The sequence below is a fragment of the Cheilinus undulatus genome, linkage group 12, assembly GCF_018320785.1.
Source record: "Cheilinus undulatus linkage group 12, ASM1832078v1, whole genome shotgun sequence".
Classification (NCBI taxonomy): domain Eukaryota; kingdom Metazoa; phylum Chordata; class Actinopteri; order Labriformes; family Labridae; genus Cheilinus; species Cheilinus undulatus.
Genome location: NC_054876.1, coordinates 35065794 through 35093655, shown reverse-complemented (window position 1 = coordinate 35093655; position 27862 = coordinate 35065794). Strand labels below are relative to the sequence as shown.

Here is a 27862-nt window from a genome sequence, read left to right as displayed (position 1 = left end):
TGAGAAACTCACTGACAGTAAACTTACACAGCAGGCTGCCAACAACAAGTCTGTGTGTGTTTAAGGGACAAAAATGTGCATCTGATGTTTGGGCTTTGTTTTTAAGATTGGGTTTTACCTGCGGGGAGGTATGTTCAGAGAAAATGAAGGCAGCATCATGACAGCTCCTGGTTTTGGCTCTAATGGATCTTCATGCCAGCACATGTTTGGCCCCACTGCCAGGTAATGTTGAGGTGGTGGTGTGTTTAATTTTTCTAGATTGAGATGACAGCTCAGATCAGAAATCACAGCTGGATCTGATTAGATATGTCATTGGTTATCGTCTGGGCTTGTCTATAACGGCTACACAGATATAATCAAATCAGATCCATTTACTTCAGTTTTCTACCCTTATTGACATGACTTACCCAATCATCATTCCTGCTTCTTTGAATTAAAAGAAATAGATGCAGAGGTTCACTTCTCATTTGTTTGTTGTATGAAGTTGTCAAAAGAGTTTCTTGAGTCCACAGTTCAGCTGAAGCGCCACAGTTTATATATTCAGATGCATCATTTGTAACTGATTGCCACCTTACTAGACAGGCAGACATATAATGCAATAAATGTTGTTATTTTAGACAGAATTTTACTGTAATCAATTCTATCAACTTTCAAAACACTATCTACACTTGCATACAAATATTGAGAAACAGCATAATTATTCAATATTATTATATTGTATGATATTGTTGTTTTCACAATATTGTTTCGGCAGCAGTTGTTACTTTTCATACCAATGAAGCATCTTGAAAATTACTGAACTGCACTGTGAAACCTTAGTTCGCAATACTACAGTATATCCACATCAATCAGGCTGCAGCATCAGGATTTGTTTGGCATGGTATCACTGTATTTATCTCCCACTACCGTCATTTGAAATACGTGTAACTGTGGCTTCACAGTCCTTTGTCTCGAGTGCCTGCTTCACAGTAGTATTTATCAGTCCTAATTAATCACCTGTTCCTCTATGAATTTATCAACCCCATCCTTTTTTTTTTTTAGCAAATTAACTTCTGCAATGTGGAAACTTTTGGAAATCAAGAACATGAATTTTTTGGAAAGTAATCTTTATCCCTGACATTTTATCTACGACAGAATTTTGATTAAACCTGTTTAAATTAGATTAAACTTGTTTAGAGTTTGGACAAAGGAAAAGTTAAGGGGAAGGAGGCTAAAAGTTGAAAAGTTAAAAACTTGGCCCGCAAAACCTAATTACAAAATGTTTAATAAAGCAGAGTAAACAGTCTGCTTACATGATGAAAAACTTGTCCTCTGTGAAAACATCCCAATGTAGCCAGCGTAGCTTACTTAGCTCCATTAGCTGCATAGATAAAAGCTACTTAGCTAACGGTGATACACAGCTAGCAGAGCTATGCAGCTAAGGGAGCTATGTAGCTAAAAGCTAAGCTCACAAAGCAGCTACATAAGCTATTTATCTACATGATCTGTGTAGCTAAGATAGCCTAGCTATGGCTGCTAAAGTTAACTTAGCTAAACAATGTAGCTATCTAATGTAGTCCTGCTAGCTACATAGCTAATGTAGATATGTAGCTAATATAGCTACATAGCTAACAGGGCTTTAGTTACGTTTGCTAATTTTCTCAATGTTGCTGAAGCTAACCCTGCCACATTGGCTTTTGTATTAACATTAGTTATGCAGCTAGCGTAGCTATGTTAGCTTTAGCTAAAGCTCATAAAACTTAAGCAAGCAAGAGTTTGTGTAGCTACTTCTAAAATGGGTCAGTACATAACTGGATCCTGTATAAGACCTCTTTCTTTCCTGTTTTATTTATGATGTTTCTTAGTCTGTAACCCACTGCCAGACTTTATTATTGAATAAAGTTGAATTTCGAAAACATCTAAACTAGGGCTGGGCAATTAATCGAAAATTAGATTAAATCGCAATATGGCCAGATGCAATTTTCAAATCGCAGAAGGTGTAATATTTCTTTAACCTAAAATTTGTGTCAGATTTTTTTTGCAGCAGAGATGTTATGCATTACATATCATGCAATATCCACAGGTATTTTTTAAAAATAGTCTGCAAAAATCCTTCTTTTCAGTACGTTTTTCTTATTAAACATGAGAATGACTTAAAAATTATAACAAGTCAAAATCATCACAGATATTTTTTTATAATATAGAATCATGTATTGCTTGTGTTTGTTGGTAAAAAAAAAAATATAAGGAACTTTAGAAATAATCGCATATCAAATGGCAATTGCAATACTAGGGAAAAAAATCGCAATTAAATTATTTTCCCAAATCGTTCAGCCCCAATCTAAACCTGGAAATAAGATTTATCGGGAAACAATGGCACTTCCTTTCTGAGATAAATTGCGTCTTAATTGAACGGTCTGTGAGGGTGGCTGTCAGAAATGTACCTTCTGCAGCCAGACCCCTCCTGGTTGTGTACACATGCCATGTGTGCGGAGGCTGTTGTCCTCAAAGTAGGCCACCAAGGATCCAGTCCAACATGTGGTTCCTTTCCTTCATGCTGTTCCCTAAAGTCTCCCCACAGTTATACAAGCCTATCCACTGTCCAAGCTAAATAAAGGCATAAAATCCCCAAAATGTGTTTAAAATACATATTTTATCCACAATATGATAACAGGCCTGATTCATAACATGTGTAACCCCTCTGAAAAGGTTGCGGTTCAGGGAAATGTTCAGTGTTTGTTCAAAGAAACCAACATACAGTCGGTGCATATACTGGATGATAAGTTCTTCGCTTTCTTGCACTTTTCTCACAGGTGACTTACTTGTTCTGCTGTAAAGGACCGTGATTACATTCAGAGGTGTCTTTAAACAGGAATGCATTCAAGTGTTTAACATTATTTCTCAGAACAATGCTAGACCTGTCTTACTGACTGATCATGTAGGACCAAAGTTTAAGACTCGTAATCACAGGAACAGCCTGTAGCACTCATTAGTGCGGGTGAGATGGGGAGAGGTGTTTATGATGGCCTCAGAGTTTTTCTCTGTGACTCACTCTTTTGCCCTTTTCAACAACTGTTCAACAACAATGACGCCTCTTATAATGACCAGAACAATGTGTTCTCATCTTACTTTAATGGAAAGAAATGTTTGGATTTGTTGTTTTACAGAACAAAGATGCCTGGCTCACATTTGAAACATCTACACTGGTTGTACATACAGCTGCTGATTGTCATTCTTGCAGGTATGGTCTGACGGGTTCTTGTGAAAAATGTTTTGCAGACAATGGAGCAGCAGTTTCTGTCAGTAGGTCTGGTCTTGTTATCTGGCCTAAAAACTCCTCAGCTCTATTTATAAACAACAATGTCTGTCATGCCGGTCATTCAGTGTTCATCATGTAACACAGACACACTCAAACAGCTATGAATGTGTCTTTTTATCTCATAATCTGTAATGTAACCTGCTATTCCAGTTCATTTGCTGACTATTACCTAATCACACACAGCATCACAGTGGTGTAACCTCGTCAGACAGAGGCGGAAAATATGACGAAGGGAAACAAACAAAGAAAACTGGAGTTTGATTCAAAAGCTACATAACACACCTGAGATTTTCAACCATCAGATGATGGTTTTGTTCATTTAAAAAAGTGTGTTATCATCTATTCATGCCTATTGTTTAAATGCCAACTAATCCATATGCAATCAAAACTAATTAATTTAAAAAGATTCATTTGATGTGGTTAAGATTAAAAATAAAAATAGAACATCATGACAGTCAGATACTAAATGCTTTAGATTTTTGAAAAAAAGTGAAAACAATGCATTTTGTTCTTAAATATCATCACTGAACACCAGCACTAGATTACTGAAAACCTGACTTTAATCTTAAATCAATAAAGTACAAATTTAATACATTTCAGTGTCTCTGATGGAGCTGACAAGAATCAAGATATGAAGGACAAAAAGTTATTTTTTGGAGAAAGAAAAAAAAATTCAACTAAAAACCTCACACAACTGCTAATCTAAATATCAACCTACAAAAATATTCACTTCAAACTACTCAAGTAAAACAAAAGTTCAAGCTAGGAACATATTTAGTCGCTTTTCTCAAGAATCAGTGAGATCTATCTTGTTTGTTCTTTCTTGCACAAATCTGATGGAAATACACAGACAAAAAAGGCTGGCAATTAAACCTGATCCTTAAAGCCTACCGTATAACTGTGATGGGCCTTGCAATGAATCCTTTCTGAGATCAAAATTACCCCCTTTTTAAGGTTTTCTGGGGGGATTATTTCTTACAGTAAGAATTACAAAGTCAAATGTTGTCACATAAGAGCCACACTTTGAGTATCTCTGGTTTAGAGTATTTTTGTGTGATTTTTGATAAAACAATACAAAATCTGTATGCACCCTGGTATTTTTAATCCCCTGTAAATTAAGTTTCTTGTCACTGTTTCTTCTTTGTTATACACAGACTGAAACTAATTATCACTCTGTTTTCCTATCAGGTCAGGCTGCCGGAAATAACACCACCTCTGCTTCCTCCTCTCCTGAAATATCAAATGCACAGAACATAGGTAATACTTGCAAAACCAACAGTCACCTCAGTCACTTTCATTTCAGAAGAGACATTTCAACCTGAAGGGAACAAATATCCATTTTTAATATTTTGGTTACAGTCAAAAAACTGTCTCAGTAAACAATAAATATTTGTTTTATGACAGGGCACAAGTCACATAATAGAGTTGAATCTCACTGATATATACAGCAGCAGCTCAAGTACTGTGAGTATCTAATATAAAAACACTTTTTAGGAATGGGAGCGTTTACATTTTGCAGAGAATGATAAGGAAGATAAAATCTAGTGGCGAAAACATGCCAAAACAAATGTGTATTAGAAAAAACACTTTCTGTTCAACCAGCAAATAAAGGACAATAAAATATAAACAGCTTAATATGAACATACCCTGGGAAACATGGGACAGCACACACACAACTGCCATTGTGAATAATTACCTGCAGTCTGGTCCCGCTCAAGCCACAAAGGAAAGTTCAATTTTAAAAGAAGTATTGGTCACATTCACTCTTAAGAGCCAGGAGCGGTTGGCTAACATTACTAGCTCTAACAAACTGAATAAAAAAACGCTAACAAAGCAATAAAGCTACAGTTTCTTCCAGTATTCTGTTAGATATTCGTGTGGACAAGAATACTGATGAATTTTATGCATTATACCAACAGTATTTAAAACTGAATTTATGTCTGAGCGAAAAGGGCAGTAACTTAACCACAGCACAACATCATTTGCTACTAGTGGTGGGAGTAGCCATACTACAGTATCAGTATATCGATATTTCCAAAGTACTCTTTTGGTATCGATATCTCTAGAATAGTATCAATACCACATGAGTAATATAAAATACATCTCACCACCGTTTCTCCGCCGAGTGCCTCCCTGCCTCTCTCTCCTCAAGACTGTTTTGGCTTCACTGCTTGTCTGTGTCATTGGACTTTGGAGACCAATCGGAAATGTCCACCCTGCAGTACCATGTGACTTTGGGGACCAATCATAAATGAGTAACAAATTTCATCAACTTCAATTGCTCCCATATGAATTCATTTTACAGTCTGTCTTTCTTACTCAGTGTGGTCCCCAAGTAAATTTCGAAAAAGTAAGAAAACATAAAAAAATACTAAAACCACATGCCAATACCATAAAATGTATGAAGACCAAGTTGTAGAAACATAAAAAGATAAATATTTCTATGAACATCTTTGATGACTTGTATTGCTTTCATTTTTACCTGAAACTAGTGGCTATAGGTGGCTAAGATAGCCCTTCTATCTGAATTTAAAAAAAGAAAAGAAATTGGGCATTTTTATGTTGTAGATATTTTAATTGTACATACAAGTTTGTGCTATGATTACATTTATTTTTCTTATTTTTTACCTGCTTGCACAAAAATTTTAATTAACTGAAGTTTCCCCTTAAATGAATGTCTGAATGACCTGCATACGCCTTTATATTTGCCTGAAATGTGTACTTTTTGAAAGTCCAATATTTTATTCTTTCTTGAAAAGTAACGGTATCAGTATCGATAAAATTACATCAAAAGTACCAGCATCGTATCGAATTAGAAAACATTGGTGTTGCCCATCTCTATTTGCTACTGAGAGATAACTAAAGTGCACCTCCTTTATCTCAAGGCAAACTTCTGCTGTGGTTTTTCAAAATAAATACAAAACGGTAAAGCTATGGTTGCAGTTCCAGTTTAACATGAATTTAACAATAATTACAGGTTATCGTTTTTACACTGTAACATAAGCCTAGCAGTAACAGCAGCATAAGGTAGAAAAAAGAACTGGCTCTGCTTAAAAGCTCCCATGCTAACTAACTGATGTGGTACATGTTTTTTCTTTGAGACAAAGAGTAGTCTGTTTCAGCATTTCCACAACACTAAGCTAAGCTAAGCTACGCTAAGCCAAACTAAACTTCAAACCTTTATTGCTGCAAAGTAAGATAAGATAAGATAAGCTCCACTTTACTAGGCAAAGCTTAGTTAAGCTATTCTAAGATAAGATAAGATAAAGAAGACAAAACAAGATAAGAAGGCCTTAGCTGAAATAAGATGAGCAAACCAGCAGCTCTGGCTGTCATCCTGTTTAACCAAACTTTTTCTTTTACTTCCTGACAAGAAAAAAGGTAAGTTGCATTCCCTAAATACCGTTGTACAGAAGCATTACCACTACCAGTGTAAAAGCAAATACTGTAATAAAAATGTTTACGAAGGTTAAATAACTTATTGAATAGCTTGATGTAGTAATTATAAATACTGTGGTAGCTTTTGTCATTTAACTTAAATGTGAGTATATTTTTTTCTTATCAGCTTGGCACCAAAGAATGTGGGTGTTAAATTAGGCAATATCTTTTTGTATGTAAGGTTAATCATGCCTCATTCAGCATATGGACAAAAGTATTAAGCCCCCTGACCATTAAACCAACAGTGACTGTAATGACATTGTATTCAAATACATGTAGTCTGATATGGAGCAGTTCCCCCTTTTGCATCTATAACAGCCTCCACTCTATTTGGAAGGCTTTCCACAAGAGTGTTTCTCTGGAAATTTGTGCCCATTAATTCTGTAGAGCATGTATGACATCAGGCACTTAAGTTGGACAAAAAGTCCTGGCTTGCAATCTCCGTTCCAGTTTATCCCAGAAATGCTTGTGGGGTTGAGGTCAGGGCTCAGTGCATCTTTTCACAGTGCCGCGCTTGAAGTCACTGAGCTCTTTAAAATCACCTATTTTCTATCAAAAATGTGTGCAAATGATGACTGCATGGCCAAGTACTTGACTTAACACACCAATTATTAACAGATGCAGCAAGATACTTTTATCCATATAGTGTATCTTTTAGGATGAAAACAACTCGCTCTTCCTGCATTTTAACTTGCCCACGATTGATATAATTAAAAAATGGCAAAAAATAGCCTAAGTTTAAGAAATCTCCTTGCAGATCACTTAGTTGATTATTCAGAGAATTGAATAATCTTGTATGATGTCCTCAATAATTTGGGGAATTTTTACAATGTGTTGCAAGTTCATTTAGTTTTCTTTTAGTCAAAATGTCCTACTGTATTGATTTTGACTAATTTTTGAATGTGCTCCCTCTGGACTCCCTTTCAATCTTATGGCAGTGCACTACTTTTTGGATGTCAATGTGGATGTCATCGGGCAGGAGCAGGATGAATCAGATATCATTGCCTGGGTATGTAGAGAAACTTGTTACAGATTACTAGGTCATTCAAATCCCACATTTAAATCAAATGAGTATCATGTTCTTTCTCTTAGCTCACGCAGGTGTTCCAAAACAACCTGCAGGCCTGCGTGTCTACCACAACTGACACGCCTACCACCTTCCAAACTACCTCTACCACAACACTAGTGATGACAACATCACAAAACTTCAATACATCTTTTGCAAAGCCAGAAACTAGCCCAGCAACAATGTCAGAACTGAATGCTACAAGTACAACTACAGCTACAACAGCTCTACATGATACTAGCGCAACAGCAACAATAGCACAAAATACAACTGTAATCACAGTTGTAACATCAACATCAGAAAGCTCAACAACTCTTACTGCAGCAACAACGTCAAAAAGCTCCACTAATACTACTGCTGCAACGCCAAGTTCCACTAATACTACTACTGCAACGTCAAAAAGCCCTACTACTATGACTGCAACGTCAAAAAGCCCTACAACTATTACTACTGCTGCAACAACGTCAGAAAGCCCTACAACTACTACTACTGCTTCAACGTCAAAAAGCCCTACATCTACTACTACTGCTTCAATGTCAGAAAGCCCTACAACTACTACTACTGCTTCAACAACGTCAAAAAGCCCTACATCTACTACTACTGCTTCAATGTCAGAAAGCCCTACAACAACTACTACTGCTGCAACGTCAAAAAGCCCTACAACTACTACTACTGCTTCAACAACATCAAAAAGCCCTACAACTACTACTACTGCTGCAACGTCAAAAAGCCCTACAACTACTACTACTGCTGCAACAACGTCAAAAAGCCCTACAACTACTACTACTGCTGCAACAACATCAGAAAGCCCCACAACTACAACAGCTAAAGTAACTCAACCAACTGAAGAAGTCATAAAGCAGACTGTCATTGTGACAGCCTTTTTACCCAACTCTGACGTGACCACAGTGGCGCCTGATGAAGAGAATGAAAAAACACCTAATCCAAATTCCAATAACAATCCGTCAAACAGGCTGCGGGTTGCACGTGAAGCAAATGACAAGGGGACACAAGCCAGGTACCATTTCAGTGTGTTTCCATTAAAAAAAAAAAAAATCAAGTCCATTCATGTTTTTCACTGCATAGACAAAATGTTCAAAGACTAAGAAATGATAGACATGTAAATTACTTTTTACTTAGTTGTTAACATGAGATCAGTGGTTTTCAACCGATCTACCCTCAGAACTCACCACCAGGGTTCCTGGAGATCATTAAAAAGTCTTGCGTTAGATTTAAAAATTTTAAGGTCATAAGATATCATAAAAATCATTCATTATGAGACCATATTTGCAAAAAACTTTTAAATTTGGAACAATGGGCATCAAACCCCACCTGAAACCAGCAAAGTGCAGATGCAACATGCATGGTAAAGTAATTCTTTGTTTTCGAGTCTAAAAGGTCTTTCAAAGTCGTTGTGGTGTGGACTCAAGAAAAAGATTACAGTACATAATACTTTGTTTTCCCCAAGATTTTTCCAATCAAACAATGCTGAAGTGTGTACTTGTGATATCTTGAAATGTGTGGTTACAGCAACACAAAAAAAGAGTAGGCATAAAGGAATAAAATGGCTCAGCAATACTTAAAGCTAAAGTTTGCAAATGTTAGCTCATGGGTTCCCAAACTTTTCAACCTCCAATATAACAGCGGTGTCAGAGACCCCCACTGTCCCTAAGGGTGGTTGAACTGTAGCTGAACACATTCAAGACTAGTCATTTGCACTTACTTTTTTTTTTAACATTACTTAGAAGTCAACATAAACCTCACCAAGTTTACATGTTATTATTTTGAATTAAACTAACTTATTTCCACAAAATGGGTAAAATACTCAAATAAAAAACCCTTTATGAAATTCTTCATTTTTTGGAAAGCTGCCTGCCAGTGTCGCGCAACCCCTCCATAGGGTCCAAACCCCCACTTTGGGAAACACTGTGTTAGTTAACAGTTACAATGGTGAAAAGACTTACGTGCCTTACTTGCATTCTAAAACAACACTATTTGTCTTCCACAGAATTTTTCCTTTGATTCATAAAAGAAAGAGTTCTTTATATCACTCTATATCAATGTGATCCCTGTCAATGTTGTCCTCATGTGTTTTTCTTTTTCTTTTTTTTTTCTTTTTTTTTTGTGGAAGCAGAAATGGCGAAACATCGGGCATATTTCAAGTAGGTTAATATCTTGTGTTTTTCTTGTTATCGTAGGTTTTGTTAATGGGACAGTCATGACAATCTCTATTTATCTTTCACAGAAACTTACAGTTTCATGCTCCAAAAAGACTGCAATTAAGTAAGTGAGAAACTTTTTTTAAATGATAGAAACAACAGTGAAGAATGTAGTCATTGGTTAAAATCTACCTTTCTCTTCAGAAGCACCAATTGTTCCGTGATGCTGAGCCTGACACAGAGAGTTTCTCCATGCTGTGTCCTCCGTACTCTCTGTGAAGCCAGTAAATCTTCTCCTGATATCAAGGCTGTGGGGAGAAAAGTCGACATAATAAGTGAGTGTTACCACCTTAAAAATGACAACATTACCAGCTTACGTTATCAGTATATTACAATCAATCATTTGTTTCATTGAACAGATCCAATACAAAATGAATGCAGTTCTAATCCTAAAGAGGACAACAGCTGCATTTATACTGGTGGAGAAAGTGGATCATGGTGAGGTGTTACATACTTCAGTTGAATTTTTGGTAGTACTTTTTTTATTGTAGTATAGTATTTTTATTGTAATAAGAGTAATTATCTAATAATTTCTGAGTAATAAGGTGGTAATTATATAGAAATAAGATGGCATTTTACCAAGTAATAACTCAGAAATATGGTGATATTAAGGAAGTATTAACCTAGTAATAATGTGTTCATGATTAAGTAATTCCTTGTAATGCTATGGCAATTCTCTGGCAGTTAGGTGCTGTTTTACCCTAACCCTTACCCTTTAACCCTCACCCCTAACACTCTAACCCTTGTAGTACTGTGACGATTCTCAGGTAATAAGGTGGTATTTTAGCCTAACCCTTACGTCGTAATTTTGTGGAAATTCCCTGGTAATTAGATGGAATTTTACCTTAACCATAATCCTCTAACCCTGACTCTAACCCTTGTAATATTGTAACAATTCTCTGGTACTAAGGCGGTATTTTACCCTTACCCCAACCCTAACACCCTAAACCTTGTAATATTGCGACAATTCTCAGTTGGTATTTTACCAAGTAATTTCTTAGAAATAAGATGATAATACGAGTTGCTTGCTAATTCCCAGATAAGTTCTTTATTTTGGCCCACTACATTAAAGTGAGTCCTTCCTGAATACTTTTCAAGTATTATTTTAGGGTTAGGGTTAGGGTAAAATACCACCTAATCCCCAGAGAATTATGAGAGAATCGCCACAGTATAACCATATTTCCATATTTTTTTGATAATCAATTATATCTTTGTTTTTACAGTGACAAGTCTGCATTCACAGCATTTCAAGGCAATCAAACTAATTGTGAAACAGGTGAGCTCTAAATATTTCCCTTACATGTCTTCAACCATTCAAACATTATTTAATAGAAATAGACCCAGAGATCTCAAATGTCAAAATATAGCAAAATCTTTTACAAAGTTACAGAGCACATTGCCCAAGAAAAGGCGATTTTACACATTCATAACAGCTGACAAATACTGCCCTAACAGTGAGTTGCTATTTGAGGTGAGCTACTAAAGTTAGCCTTTTAAGTCCCCCCATGATGACAAGTGCAAGGCTTCTATCATTTATTAAAAACCATTTTTAAAATTACAACTAAATAAGAAACACTAATAGCACAATACATGAGAGAGAAAGTACTACAGATAGTATTACAAAAGAGAGGAATCGTCGCAAAAATCTAAGTCATACTGCTAGCCACTAGCTCACAGCTCCACACGCCATCAACAAATCTTGTTGCCTGTGTAAGCTGCTTAGTTTGAATTAGCTCTAACTGGTTGCTAATCACAGGTTATTGGCAGATTTCTGTTACCTTTAGAAAAAACAAAGCTGCCTGAACCCATGAGTTTCATCTACAGAACAAAGCTAACTTGGCGCTGTTTGTAGCTAGCTATAGCTATAGTTATGTAGTGGTGGTTATAGCTCAGTGGTGAAGTCTGTTGTCTCTCCATTGGAAAGTCGAGGAATCCCAGCTCCTGCAGCCACATATTGGCGTGCCCTTGGTCAAGACACTTAACCCAAAACTACTTCCACTGCTGTGTTAGTGGCATGTGACTGCTCATGAATGGTATCCACTGATACTGATGACCTCTTTACTTAGCCACCATCAGTGAATGTAAATGGGTAACTATGACCTGCAGTGTAAACAAAAGGGCTTTGAGAGGTCAGATAGGAATCTATTATAAGGCTCAAGTCCATTCACCACTTTTGATGATCACAGAGACTGTAGTGTTAAAAAGAACTACTCCTACAGAGGTAGAGAGATCAAATCTGGGTTGACAGACAATCTCTGAGGGTATATTTGAAATAAATAATCTCTAGTCTGTGAAAATCTCTTCATGTCTGGCAGAGACTAGACTGATCGCCTCATAGTTTTTATAACACCCTGCAGCATCTTAACGGCTAAAATAGGCTGCGATATGTCTGTTTTTAGCACCATGTGCGATTTTATGTGTAGATTAGAGGCATAGTCTCAATGTGTCCTCATTTTTGCTCAGTCAAATTGAAAATGGTTGCACAGTACCACACAAAAAAGATCTGAAGTCTGCATGAAGAGCTTAATATTGCTTTATTTACACTGACATTTAAATGCAGAAATCAGAGATGATTTGATTTTGTTACAGGAAAGAAGAACAACACAGTCTGCAGCTGCTCTGCCTACTGCAGGGAAAACAGTAAGTGTTTGATCTGGCAAGAAAACCACTCTGTTACTTTGTTTCAAATATAGCAAATATAGTTGAAAAGTTTTTTTTAAATATTGTTTTTCTTTTTAGATGCTTACTATGCTTTTGAAATTTCAATACAAGATCCTGAGATCACATTTTCTGATGTCTCATCCCTAGTAAGTTTACATGCAGTCTCAGAACATGAATTGAATATTTTATCTGCCTTTAACTCTATCATTTTGTATTAAATGTATCAAATAAATTGTCTTTAATATTCACAGATATCTCAGATTAATGATCTAGCAAGCTGTTCTCAAAGCACAGAGTGAGTTTTACCTGTTATGTTAATAGAAACCCAATTTCTAAGAATTTAGATGATACCCTTTCCTCTGATTAAAATTAAGGATAACCCTTGTGTTGTTTTTTCAGTGTTCCATGTCCACCTCATGCTTCACCCGCCACTGCATCTTATTTCAAGGTAACTAGTCACTACATTAAAATATTATCCTTTAACTTCCCAAGTTATTTTTCAATAATTTGATAAAGACAGTCAAAATATAGTGAAGCCAGTACAGCCGAATAATGATCTGTTTGTTTTTGTAGACTCCAAGTGGGTTTTCATGTGTTTTGCACTGAGGAGATGCCTCTGTCTAGCCACTCTGCCTTAAAGCCCAGATCTGCAGTAATGGTTGTGCTTCTGGGATTTTGGCCACCTCTCCTACTAAGGCCCTTCTCCCCCGATCACTCAGTTTGGACAGGCGACCAGCTCTTAGAAGAGTCCTGGTTGTGCCATATTGCTTTCTTTGAGAATTACGGAGGCCACTTTTTTAACCTTCCTCTGATCTTTGCCTCGCAACAATCTTGTCTCTGAGCTCTGCAGGCAGTTCTTTTAACCTCATGGCTTGGGTTTTATTCTGATATAGATTGTCAGTGATCATGAGGCCTTCTATAGAGAGGTGTGTGCCTTTCCAAATCATATCCAGCCAATTAAATTTACCACAGGCGGACTCCAGTCAAGGTGTAGAAACATCTCAGCAAACATCAAGAGAAATGGGAGGGACCTTAGCTAGATTTAAGTGTTGTTGCAAAGGGTCTGAATAAAATACTTATACATAATGCATAAAACCATACAAATTATCTCAGTGTGTTACTGGTCAGTTGTTATTTCTTTTCAGAGTGCCTCTGTGTCCTGTGGAAGCACAACAAACAAGTGAGTCCAATCATATTAGAAGCTTCGCAGGAACAGCATTTATGCACTGCTGTGTTAGTAAGTAGAACGACTAAATCTGTGCTTTTCTGATTTGTTATCCTAGTCTTGGAGGCTGCAGACTGATTTTAAATTTTACCAAAGAGGTTCCCATCTGCAGCGTGTCAGCAATCGTGTCGTTCGTGCTTCAGTCTGAGAACCAAATCAGCATCACAAGACCAGTGACCCGAGCAGGTGCAACAAGGACACAAATCTAAAAATCAATGTGATTTTGATTCACACACTCAAAAAATATGAGTACATATGTAACAAGTTCTGAGTTGTGCTTTATTTGAATTTCACACAGCGATTTGTGGAAATCCTGAGGTCAGTCTACAAGAATCAGAGCTCACATGGGTGGTAGTTGACTTTGAGCCTGCTCCATTTTGTACAGCAGTAGAACAATCAAGCGGAATTAAATGGTTTGTATTTTCTCATAACTGCTTTTCTTTTGCTGCAACTTTACTAAACCGGATCAACTGTGCAGCAATTTTTATCATAACTGTAAGAATCTTTATGTCTGATATTGCCACAAATACTTTGTCTCAAGATCTCTGTTTTTGTCTTTTCTTTGTAGTAAAAATGGGGAAAGTTTGCTTGTGCTGCTTAAACAGCAGTGTGATCAGCCGTTTACCACAGCAGGTCCAAATGTGACAACAACCACAGCGGGTCCAAATGTGACAACAACCACACTGGGTCCAAATGTGACAATGACCACAGCAGGTCCAAATGTGACAACAACCACAGCGGGTCCAAATGTGACAACAACCACACCAGGTCCAAATGTGACAACAACCACAGCGGGTCCAAATGTGACAACAACCATACAGCCAAACACGACCCTGTCTGTGAATACAACAGAATCCCCCATGAACACCACAACCAATGTCACAGTAACAACAACTCTTGCCACAACTGCAACCACCTTAAATGGTTTGTCATCTATTTGTGTTTCCTATTTTAACTTCAAACATAAAGTATTAGCTACAGCATTACCTCTCTCTTTGTTGACCACAGCTGAGGGCCAAGCCAACGCACTCCTGGAGACGACGAAGGACGTGTCCAATCTGAATGCTAGCCAGGTGAATCAGCTGGTGTCTGAGCTGGAGAGGCTTTTGTCTGGCCCAAATGTCAGCCTGGCGCTAGGAACAATTGCGATCCAGATTGTCAGCAACCTGCTGGGTGCTTCTCCTGAAGTGGTGTCTGAGTCCTCAAACAGGTAACACATAATTCATTTTCTTTTTACCAGTTTGTAGAATGTGTCTTTTTGCAAGTGTAAAAACTCCTGAGAATTTGTGAAAATCCTCGAGGTGAGCTGTATGAATGAAAGCAAATATCTGAAATTTTCAACCTGATTTTTTCTGGATTTTTCTGGACGGCCCTCTTTAATTTCTCTGGAGAAGTTGGGGTGATCTGATTACATCAGTCTCCTAGGATATGTTGTTAAAATTAACAATTGACCCTATATTGAAAAACTTGTCTCAAACATACTTTAGAGCAATCTAATAGGCTCTTTGCAGATGACGTCATGCAGCAGCAGAGAACTCGTCTTTGGGGGCAAGGATTGATTTCTGCATAGAAAAACCTTTCAAAAAGGCCATGATTTGAGCTGTTTACAATAAAAACATTCTTAATTCTTAAGCTGCTTTTGCATCCCAAAAGTAGTGGCATATTACTAAAAAACTCATGGAGAAACAGCAGCAGGAAGGAATTAAAAAACATCTCTGTCCAAAGCCTAGATGAGCGGCGTCACACATCCCTCATGTAAGGTCCATTTCCACAAGGCCATCTGGTTTTGTTCAGTACAGTTTTGCAATGTTTAAGCACATTATACTCTGATCTTACCTGTTTCCTTTATTGATGCCTGTCTCGCCAACCTCCGACCTCAATCGTTGTGACAGGGAATCTGTCTCTTTTGAGAGATCCAGATTATTTGGCTCAGCTCAGTGGATCTGGTGTTTGGCTCGTAAACGGCTCTTCATTTGGTAACAGTTTGGCTTTTAAATTACGGATTAGATCATGAAAGGAAACTTGCACTCAAACTGAAGCTAGCTACTGTGGCCCCCAGTAAACAGCCTTTTTAAAGTACAGGCTCTTTCATGAGCGGCTCATCATCACTTAGTCTCTCACCCTACAAGGATTGTTTGGCTAATAATACGTCACCATTTCAATTTAAAAGCAAGTTTATGAAACAACAAGGATTTGTTTTTAATATGCTAAAGGGGCTCAGCTAGCCTCTTGGCCCAGTAAAAGCCTCCTCTAGACCAGCGGTTCCCAAAGTGGGAGTCAGGAGACAGTGAAGGGGGGTTGCAGAATGCTTTCCATGATACAAAGAGAAATGTTTATATGATTGAAAATAATAAATTTTATTAATTTATTTTTAAAATGATGTTACGAGTTCATATTAAAAGAAACACGTAGTTATTAAGTGATTTGTGCTTAAATGCAAGTAAAAATTACAAATACAACCTAAAATGCAAGTTTTGCACATGATGCTTTGTGCAATATTTTGCACTTTATCCCCCTCAGGGGAAGATAGGGGTCCCCAATCTCTGACGCCATTTTTTGGGGTCATGGCCTGAAAGGTTCTGGAATCCCTGCTCTAGACTAGTGGTCCTCAACTGACCGGGCACCAGCACCCACCATGACCACCTCAAGAGAACTCAGGACCCAAATTTTTAAAAACGTTCAAAAAATCTTTGGACTCTAAATGAAAAAAACAATACTGAAAAAAGAGACATGACTAGTGTAAAACATATTAATCTTACCTTCCCAAGATAGCATGGAAATTAACTTAAGGAATTGCCTTGTTATCTTGGGAAAACCAGCAGTGTTATCCAAAGAAAATTAGATAAATAAGTAAAAGGCTCAAGAAAAATACTGACATTTATTCATAATGTTAAGAAAACCTCAATAATACATGTATGAATTTACCCTATATCTATTTTTGGCTTCTGTATGTAGAATTTCTGCCACTTTTTTCCAGGCACACATTTGTAAGCACTCAAGGAGCTGCAGTTTTTTTACATATGTGTCGGCTTCATTTTTCAACCACAGAGGTTTCGCACTTTAAAAGAACAAAGCAGAAATGGCAGACATCAATGCAGCACAAAATTAGACATGTTCAGTGGACAATACAGCCTCACTATGCTACAAACATTGTGTCAGTTGTCTACAGATAACATTATATACATGTCATCAGATTGCCTTGACTTCATAAGCAAACTAAGGGGGCTGGCAGGAAAATATCCAGGTACATTTAGGTTGAAGATTTATCAGTTTCCATTCAGACAAACAGCTCACTCATTTTGTACTTTTTTCTTGTATTTTCTGTAAATTTTTGGGGCATGATGGCATAAGTCAGCAGTTCAGCAGTGCCAGACTTTTTCCTCTCCACTGTCTGTGTGTATTTGGTTAGCTGATCATAGTGATAGAGGGATCTTCATGCAGACTAAATACCTATATTAATGAATTATCATGGTGTGTTGATTGGCAGTGAGGCCCAGGCTGCCTCAAGTAGATGTAATAAGAAGTCAATAACAAAGTCTCATTAACAAGCACTCGCCTATTAAATATTCAACTATTATTCATAAAATCTTTTGTTTTTTCATCAAATCATAAAACTTTTTTGCACCAGTTAACAAATATTCAGGTGCCTAGTACTGGTCTGTAATGAAGAGGTTGGGAAACTTTTAATCAGCTTAAACATGTAAGAATTACTCCTATTTTGAAATGTACCCACTTGTTTCCTTTTTCATTAGGATTATAGGGATTGTTGACACAGTGGGGTTGAGGCTGGTCCTCGATGGACAGGATCAGACCATCTTGGCCTCAGACCTGGCATTGGGAGTGACACCAGCAGATGGCGAGAACTTTCAGGAAACAAGTTTTTCCATCTCAGACCCAGACAATGTACAGGTATAACAAGAAACATCTAGTCCACAGTCTTTGTTTGAAATGTTCAATATATTTGTTACGATATCTATGATGATGTAGGTGTTTATAAATATATACAAGATTTAGACCCCTGAAGTATGGAAAAAAGTAGAACCAATATACTGATCAACAGATGGTTAACAAAGTGCATTTTTCAGTGTGATGCCACAACAATTTGGGAATTACTGATAGGAGGATTTCCATTCTGCATAAGTCTGTATTGGACAAAACAATTTTGATCCTTTTGAGGTTTTATCATTTCCTCCAAAAACATCAAAATTTTTTCAAAATGTCATGAAAAACTGAAGCACAGCACAAGAATAGATGAAAATATGAATTATGATCATTAAATTGGCTTTGTTTTGTTACTTTCTCCTCTGCTGCCTATCTTTAATCTCCTTAGATTAACCTCATAGTCTGAAGGAGGATGAGTGATCCTTAGGTTTGAAATACTGAGCCAAACATCCAACCAGCCACAACAGTAGTAATTGATAAAACATACAGTAAATCAACTTTTATATTAAAAAAATGTGCACCTAAGGTTCTAAATAACCCCACTCTTCATATGAGATAGTGTTTTTAGTTAATATTAAGATGGAAATGATTTTACCATCCTTTTTATTAAAAGTTTGATCCAGATTAGTTGTTGATACATAATTTATATAAAGTACTGTGCAGAACAAAAAACCTGAGGCTGAAGTAAGGAATGTAATGGTAAGTAGGCCGTCTGACATGAAAACCATGCTCAGGATTTCATGCATATTACCAGGGGCATGGGAAAATAATCTGTTGAAAAAATAACAAAGTCCACATCTTTAGGGTGGAGTAATAGGTGGATGCAGCAGGTAAATTCAGCCTAAGGTACCATCCAAGCAGGTTGTAGGGTTGCCACAAGCCCCTGGTTGTGCCGTTGATGTCCCAAGGACTGGAAAACTGCTTGCTCAAAATGCTGTCAAGTTTGATCCTGGCTGCCGAGCAACATGCGTGTGTGTCAACATGTATAAAGGCCCCCCTCCCATGATTTGGAAAGGCTCACACCTCTCTATAGAAGGCCTCACTGCTGACAATGCAAATGAGAACACAGGAAGAAGTTTGGCACAACTAGGACTCGTCCAAGAGATGGTCGCTTAGCCTAGCGCTCTTGGAAACCATCAATGCAGCAGGCATTTTTGTAGCCTTCCCCAGATCTGTGCTTGGCAACAATCCTGTCTCTGAGCTCTGCGGGAACTCAAGACTTGATTATTGCTCTCATGTGTATTATGAGCTGTGAGGCCTTCTATAGAGAGGTGTTTGCCTTTCCAAATCATGTCCACTCAGTTTATTTACCCCAGTTGGATTCTGATCAAGGTTTAGACATATCTGCGCAGAGATCAAGAAAAATGAGAGGAACCTGGGGTAAATTTCAGGTGTTTCTGCAAAGGGTCTGAATACTTGTGCCAATGTGATATTTCATGGATTTTTTGTGTAATTCTGTTGTCACTTTGTTATAAATGAGTCCTGAGTGTAGATCAGTGAGAATGACATTTTTTTTACTGAAGCATGTCGTCAAGTTCTGATAAAACTGGCTCTTTAGCTGCATCCACGCTAATATCTTCCGCTATAATTGCACTGGCCTCTTGTTGCTGCTTGCTTACATCATGACTCTGCTGCGCCTGAAAGTACTGCCCCTCGTCACTTATTGGTCCTGTCACTTTTTAACCGGGCCCAAACGGTTCAGACGGGTGCTTTGCAAGATGGATTCGCCAGTGAGAAACATGGAAACGGGCGTATCCATCTGTTTTGCAAGGTTAGCTGTGGGTAATATTTAGCCTAATAGCATTTAGAGGAACCAACTTGGAAAAAGTGAAGCATAGTATTTGTAAAAAGGCCTGTCTAAGTTAGTGTTTAATGACCTGACTATATGAAATTGTTGTCTTCTGTATTTACCTGGAATAAGTCTTTTTTTTCGTAGTTTTTTTTCCCCACAGAAGAGACCAAATAAGAGATGCACATTTTTAAAAATTCTACAGGTCACCACATTTACCTCCAGAAGTGAGCACTGCAGTATAGAGTCTGCCTGCTAAATGTGGCTAATAATTACATTCTGCACCTTTAAGCACATTAAGCCTGAAATTAAAATTTTCTCACTGTCTATGGTCTTTAAATGCAGACCTTTTATTTATTTAACAGTCTTGTATTGTTACATCTATCAGTTATAGCTAAAGCACTTGTAAACATGTTCAGCCAGCAAGAAGTCACAGTCTCTGCACCATCTTAAAACCAGTCCTATCATGGAAGCAAGCCTGGGGGCTTTAAATAGCAAACAATCATTCTCAATGCGGCAGTGTTGAAATGCTTTAGCATGAAAAGCCCAGGTATGAATGAAGGTTATTAACTGCCGTCTGTCTCGATGAACCAGTCTCAGGGTTCTGATGTTTGCTGCTTCAGCATGGTGAGACACTTCAATGAAAGATAGCCGTTTTCTGTTTTTGCTTGATGTGTGTTTTACCTCCTTTTACATTTACAACTGACCTGCCAAATGAAAACACCGTTTCTAAACATTTATATTAAGTCTCTATCCCTACCTGTGCATGCACAATGCCACGAATGAAGAGACAGTGAGGTGAACTAGATCAGAGAGTCTGGCAACCTACTTTCCCGTCACAATGAGATTATTTTTCAAACATGATTTCTTAGCGTTCATCCTGGGATTATGATTGTATTTGTGCATGTAGAAACCTGCTGGAGAAGAAATGAGTTGAGGTATTTCTGGTAAATAAAAATAGATATCCCTCACAGATGGATGTCAGTCGCCCTGAATAAACAGTAACATTTTTATTATTTCATAGTAATGTCTGATTGTTTTGCCTGTGTCTCTTTGTTCATGTTTCGTGTGTTTTCCAGCTTAGTGGGGGTTCCCGGCTCAGGAGAAGTGTGAGAACAGACTCCTCCATCCCACAGGGCTCCGTCAGACTGCCAGCCTCCCTCACACAGAACCTCAGCTCTGAGGAGCAGCAGCTCGCCTCCAGAGTCCAGTTCAACTTTTACCAGAGGAGCACGGTGTTTCAGGTCAATACACTTAACAGTTAGCCCACCGAACATTTAACACAGGAGGTGCACCACTAAAGCTGCTGTAAGGACACTTGAAGTGAAGCAAACAGCCGAGCAGAGGACTGCAATTTGTGCTGATATTTGCTGCTGTAATCTGGCTGTTTCATGAATCAAGGCGTCATCATTATATTCATCATTTGTATTGATGTCTCAGTTAACTCATGAAAAAATCAGGTCAGCAAATTATTCTTGTCAAAATGTTTGTTTACAGAATTAACGCAACCGCACCCCAAGTGTATCAAAGCTAAGAAGTAAAATACAGTCAAACACAAGATTCATGTTTTAAATCTGCTGTAGGCTGATTGAAAATGGGTCCTTTGGCCCACAGACAGTGGTTCTGACCCCCATGTTTAAGAGCATCAATCTGACAAAAAAAAAACAAAACAAGCTCAGCAAATACATCAGTGAATTAGATAACACCCAAATGTCAAACACATAGCATTTCTAACCCACGAGATGAAACACCGGTTTTATTAAGACATAATAACTTCCTGGAAAAAAACAAGTCTTTTGCTGCCATGCTTTTAGGAGGATTTGGATGAATAATCATTCCCTCATCCACTCCGCTTCAACTCACATCTTCAAATCAAATGAGGCTTCTTCTATGCATGTCGCTTTAGATCACAGAATCTGCTAAATGACATTGCATCAAATTTAATTCACTCTTAAATTGCTTTCCATCACTGCAAACAATGTCATCCACTAATTGTAGGCAATTTCCCCTCGCTTTACCACTTGCGTGAGCCTTTTCATTTGTTTGTGAAGAAACAAGGGTTAGACACCCTTCTGGGAATGGTTGTGGTGTGACCTCGACATTTTACCTCCTGCTAATGGAGTTGTTCTGTATTTTGATGTTTTCGGGTTGGTATCCTTTTGAGGATTTTTTTTGTTTTGTTTCTTTTTTTAGAAATTATTCCTTTTATTACTATTTTTTGCTTTTAGGCCTTACTTTAGGAACTCTGGAGTTGTGCAGAGGAGAGAGTAGGAGATGACATGACCTAAACAGCATTAATGGGGATTGTAGCCTCTGAACCAAGGTTGGAATTTAACTTTTTGTCTATTTGCAACTGTGGCTGGTGGATTTAAATATGTAACAGCCACTCTATTTTAACAAGCAGCATCATTTAGAGATGTATAATACGAGAATCAAGGCTTATGATTTCAAAGTTACAGGCTATTTGATAAGAGGGAGTTGCTGCACAAATTATCCAAATTGATGTTCATGGTAAACAGCATTTTTTGACCGGTTTGTCCTGTACTCAACTATGCAAACATTACCTGAGCTCCCTACAGGGGCACTGGAAATTCCTAGGAGTTTGCCTGCATTATAGACTCTAAAAAATGTTATATTTTATGCACATTTTCTGTAGTCTTTAGCCAAATCCAGTCCTGTGTAACTCTTTTGGACTTGGCACAAGCAAGACAAAACACAAAGGTTCAAAAACCTTTAGCAGATTCAACAGTGGCAGTGGAGACTTCTTTCATACGATACCGAGTCAGCACACAGCAGTCTGTAAACATCTGACAGTAGCTCTGACACAAGGAGGGGGAAGTAGGCATTTTTAGTCAGTGAGCATGTAGGTCTGCTGTTTACTTTAACTACTTCACTCTTTTAGGTTAGGCTGCTTTTATGAACCTGCTCCAGTGGCTGGTAAGTCTAGCTAATTCACCTGACATGGCTCAAAAACACCAGAATTTGGCAGGTGCTAATTTCCAACCCTGCTCTTTACATTGGGCACCCACTCTACCAAATTGTAATGGTGGTTGGAGGAATTCAATGACAAGCAGAATTCTACCTTGTTCCAAATGTCATGTTTTAAAAGAGGCATGTTATAAATCATGTATTTTAACCCTATCTTTACAAACTAAAAATGTGTTTCTCTTCACCTACTTGAACTGCAGGACAGATCTTTGGGATCACGCAGACTAAACAGCGGCATCCTTGGAGCAAGTGTGGCCAACTTATCAATCTCGGGCCTGCAGGAGAGTATAATAATTAACCTGCGAAACATAGAGCCTGTTCCTGTAAGTCCATTTTTAAAAATACACCATCATAAGAGTTGTGATTTAAACAGAAAAAACAGCATGAAATACAACTAACTCTAGCTTTGGTGACTTTTTCTAATCTACAGGCAAATTTTGTGGCTACGTGTGTATTCTGGGATTTTACATTGAATGGTAAGTTTTTACAAAGCCTGAATTTCACTAGCAAGGACCACACCGATACCAGAATCCAATCTGGCTGTTATTTATGAATGATACTGGAAAGGGGACTCAAACCAAGCCAGTGATAAACAGACAAACATATTGCTCTGAAGGAAAGGAAGAAATAGAGAAAAGGGGTGGGAGAAAGAGGTGCAAATACAAGTTTTAAAAAGAAGGAGACAGTCAAATTTGAACTTATGGGAATACCAGAGGAGTGAACTTTTGCTATATAGCATCTTTACATGACTATAAAACCTAAGATGGAAAAAAACTTGTACTTTTCTGTCTTCCAGATGAATCAGGTGGTTGGAATCAAGATGGCTGCTCTGTACAGCAGAGTGATGACAATGAGACAGTTTGTGCCTGCAGCCACTTAACAAATTTTGCCATCTTGCTGGTAAGAAGAAAATAAATATTTTTTTATTCATTTTTTAATTTGATGAAAATGCATCACACAATAGTCCTCATCCTTATTCTTACCCCCATTTCCGCTCTATGATTGTTTTCTTGTAGGACCTCTCCAGGACGCCTCTGACCAGCCGACTCCAGGCCACCATCCTGACCTTCATCACTTACATCGGCTGTGGAGTCTCTGCTATCTTTCTGGCTGTCACCCTCCTCACGTACCTGGCATTTGGGTGAGTACTGGGAATCAAGAAATGTCAGATTAGATTATACTCTGGATAGAGATTGATTCCACATCACACTTCCCTAAACAGCAGCTGGATTTAACTGTATTATAAAGGTGTGTTCTAAGTGTAGATGTGTCATTAAGAATGTGAAGAACTCAAGACTTGTACAATAAACACACACCTTACAGTTGTCCAAACCATTACCCACAGGAAGCTCCGTAAAGACATCCCATCTAAAATCCTGATCCAGCTGTGCTTTGCTCTGCTGCTGCTGAATCTGGTCTTCCTCGTCGACGCTTGGCTCGCTCTCTACCCGGACGCTGTGGGCCTCTGCATCTCTACCGCCTGGTTCCTTCACTACTTCCTGCTGGTGGCCTTCACCTGGATGGGACTGGAGGCGGTCCACATGTACCTAGCCCTGGTGAAGGTCTTTAACAGCTACATATCACGCTACATGCTGAAGTTCTCCCTGGTGGGCTGGGGTGTCCCGATGATCATGGTCATTATTGTCATCGCCATTGACAAGGATAACTACGGTCTCGTCTCCTATGGGAGGTTTACTGATGGCACTAGTGATGATTTGTGAGTCTTCTGAGAAACTCTTTGAAATGATCAGACAGTACCAAAATATGACAACGAAACTGACGACACACCATGTCTTATTCTTGTACTCTTTCCCAGCTGCTGGCTTAAGAATGATATTGCCTTCTACGTGGCGGTGGTGGCCTACTTCTGCGTCATCTTCCTCTTCAACCTGGTCATGTTTGTTGTGGTGTTGGTGCAGCTGTGTCGGATAAAGAGGCAGAACCCGCACAATTCAAGCCACCGAACCACACTGCAGGATGTACGCAGCGTGGCGGGGATAACCATCCTCCTGGGTCTTACTTGGGGCTTCGCTTTTTTCGCCTGGGGGCCTGTTAACCTGGCGTTCATGTACCTCTTTGCCATCTTTAACTCTTTGCAAGGTGAGTAGGAAAATTTTGGTCCATTAAAGTATCAGCAGGCTTGTATTTTTGTTGATAAATGCAGCTATTTGCAGTCTATTTAGCTGGATTAGCAGAGTAGAGGAGGATTACTGTGAGTGTCTGCTCCAGTCTGATACAAGAATGCATTCAGCTGTGTACTGACATTAGAAACATTTAAGGTTATTTTTCAAAGTAAATTTGGCATGTTCTGCATTTAGTGGATGAAGTATGGGTATAACTCCTGGGTTCATCCAGCCAGCTCCTTTTTTGCAGTATGTTCTCCAAATTACATCATTGCCTGCCACAGAGGTATTTTGGCTTCAAATTAGTACAATTGAAGGAGACGGAGTCACATTGTCCATTATAACATGCTATTAATATTGTGACAATATGCTGATTTTGAAGCCTGAAGAAACAGTCTGAAATTGATAAACCATGAGCATTAAGATAAGCCTAACAACCAAGTGTAGCATGCTGCAGACACAGACTTTGTTTATATTTTCCACTGCATAGTGATATATTTAAATGTAAGAAAACAATAATAATAGTTCTTAAAGACATGACTGTACAAAATAAAATCAACTTACAGATAAGAGATACTGTTGTGTCCACAAGGGGTGTCAGGTTGTTGCAAACTAAAAGTTTCATACTGGAGCTTTACTGTCACATGCACATTTTCTAATATCTCAAAATGTACATATCTGACTGTCTGAGGTACACTAATAAACTTTTAGTATTTAAAGTTACATATAAGTTTAAATTGTCAAAATTAAAGGAGCAAATTAAAAAATAACATTGAGTAGCACAAAAAACAGGGTAATTTTGACAAAGGAGAGGTGTTTCTGCTATTCTTTGAACCTGATGTGATCATTTATGATCCAGTAGTGATATTTTTGTACTTAACCAACAAGCTGCTAAAATCTGGGAACATACGGACACGATGACAGTATAGTCTGACGGGACAAGATGCACCATCAGACGAGTTGTAAACATGCCAACACTTTAGCCAGATTATCCAAACCCCTTGATTTGGGGATAAAGCTCAAAGTAAGGGCACATGGGGCAAACGTCAGCTGTAATCCCTCATTGCATAACAAAATGTTTGTGTAAGTACAGTAGGTCAAAGGTGACAAAGTTGCCTTTAAAATGTGAGGGATGTTTACATGATTGTTGGAGATAACAGTAGTCTTCATATTTCTCTTTACCAGTATCAGTTTGGTCTCTTATCTCAGGCACTAAACTACATCTACAACAGCAAAGTTGTAAAAACCCAGACTTGAATGCTGTTTTTGTTTTGCAGGTTTCTTTATATTTGTGTTCCACTGTGCGGTGAAGGAAAACGTGAGGAGGCAGTGGAGGACGTACCTGTGCTGCGGCAGGATGAGACTAGCAGAGAACTCAGGTGAGAAATGTTCACAGCTCCAAGAGTCTGTACGTTTTACGTTCATACATGCACCCCTCTACTTGGTTTCTGTTTGTTTTTAATTTATATGACTAAAACAGACTTAATTTACCATGCACAGTAAATAAAGCTGACATATATTTAATAAGTGTGATGGCCATAAAGACATGGAAATCTACCTAATATGAAAATATAAGCTGCAACATCAGAAAAAATATTAGTGTACAAAATGACACAATAACTTACAAACACAATTAAAACTCCAACTCCAAACATGCTGTAGGCTAAATAGGCATCCCTGAATGATTTTCTTACATTTGACCTTTTATCCCCAGAATGGAGCCGCACTGCAACACAGAAGACGATGAAGAAGTCATCAGGAATAACATCTGATCATTCATCACAGTTCTCCCAGTCCAACAGCTCGTCCTCTTTCCTCGTCACCGACTCCTCAGATCAGGTTAACGGCATCAGTAAGTAAAATTTCAGCGTGACTGTCATGGAGTCACAGTGAATTTTCCTTAAATTAATATACCTTTCAGGATGTGCTGCACCTCGTTCTCTGTCAATATGCCTTCACACCAGCGATAGCTATAGCTAAAGGCACTGGGCCCAAATTTATTCTAAAACCCTCTTACAGTTTTTAAGAAGATTCTGACATTCACCAAAGTTTTTTCTTATCTATGCTATGTTCTTTGTTGAGAACAAAATCTTTGAAATGGTGAAACTTGTATATTGCAATACAACAGATCTTACTAAAAATGGGGAAATGCCATATTTTCAACTGAAAAAAGTGTAATGTGCTTCATTTTGTGTTAAGAATCTAGTAATCCTACCTTGGATTTTTCCTTTAACTACATGCATTTTGTTCTTCTGTATTCCAGTCACGCCAAGTGATAAGGCTCGAATCTGAAAAAAAGGATTTATAATAGTTGTTCCAATCAGAAGCTTTTCAATGATGTGTCTGCCACAAACATGGGTTGTTTTAAATCAGGCTTTCTTGTGTTTCAGGTAGTCCATATGAGGACCGATCGATTACAGCTGATGAAGAGCCTAACTCAGACGTGGTCCTTAACGAAATCAACAGACAGTACAGAAACCAGCAAGGATTGTGATGCAAGAAATCAAAAGAGACTCTTATTTAGAAGAACTTGTATATAATATAAATGTAAAGAGTAATTTATGCACCATGTGTATGAATATAACATTTCTTAATGACTTGTTCTGGGATTTTTTTTTAAACATGTCACATACATATATGACATTTACCTACATTCAGATTTTCTGAATAAATTTGCACTAGTAGCCAGTGAGGTCACCATTGCATTTACCAGTTAAACTATTGTATCAGTCCTTTTTATAATTTTATTGATGAAATGCAAGGTCATTTCACCAACACTAACTGTTGCCTTTGAGTCGTAGTTTTACACCATAACAGGTTTTCATTTTAATCATTAAGACAGCCCCATAAGCTGCAGATAGATTTGGCTCCACATTTCTAATAAAAGGATTGAGTTGTTTAAAAGCTACAGCTTCAGAGCAGTGTTTTGACTTTTCTAGCTCCAAAATGTCTCGAGTCACAGACGCAATTTGTCCTGACAGATGGAACAAATTTGGCAGAATAATTAGGGAGATGCCGGCACAGTCTGTACTGGTCTGCATGCTGGTCTCATCATGAAAAATATGCGGAAACACCTGTGTGCCACTTGCTCCTCTACATTCACAACTCTAGGA

The 27862-nt window shown here is 38.1% G+C and overlaps 1 protein-coding gene across 1 annotated transcript; it reads left to right on the top strand.

The window, feature by feature from the left end:
* The first annotated feature begins 130 nt into the window (after positions 1–130).
* LOC121518522 (adhesion G-protein coupled receptor G2) lies at positions 131–27243 on the top strand. The gene is made up of 26 exons (XM_041800872.1): positions 131–222; positions 3147–3220; positions 4487–4555; positions 7675–7745; positions 8206–8593; positions 8682–8820; positions 9937–9964; positions 10048–10085; positions 10166–10296; positions 10381–10459; positions 13966–14093; positions 14206–14320; positions 14476–14563; positions 14729–14831; positions 14877–15117; positions 17660–17816; positions 20718–20882; positions 22827–22949; positions 23057–23102; positions 23423–23526; positions 23643–23767; positions 23972–24343; positions 24443–24726; positions 26027–26128; positions 26464–26601; positions 27140–27243. The coding sequence occupies exons 1-26, from the start codon at positions 131–133 to the stop codon at positions 27241–27243; spliced, it is 3504 nt and encodes a 1167-aa protein (XP_041656806.1).
* The last annotated feature ends 619 nt before the right edge of the window (positions 27244–27862 follow it).

Bases quoted from the DNA above. Each gene is read 5' to 3' on its own strand.
- LOC121518522 (XM_041800872.1), top strand. From the start codon at position 131: ATGTTCAGAGAAAATGAAGGCAGCATCATGACAGCTCCTGGTTTTGGC. The intron at 7,746-8,205 runs GTATGTAGAGAA...AACGTCAAAAAG, and splicing joins AATCAGATATCATTGCCTGG to CCCTACTACTATGACTGCAA. The intron at 26,129-26,463 runs GTGAGAAATGTT...TTTTATCCCCAG, and splicing joins GAGACTAGCAGAGAACTCAG to AATGGAGCCGCACTGCAACA.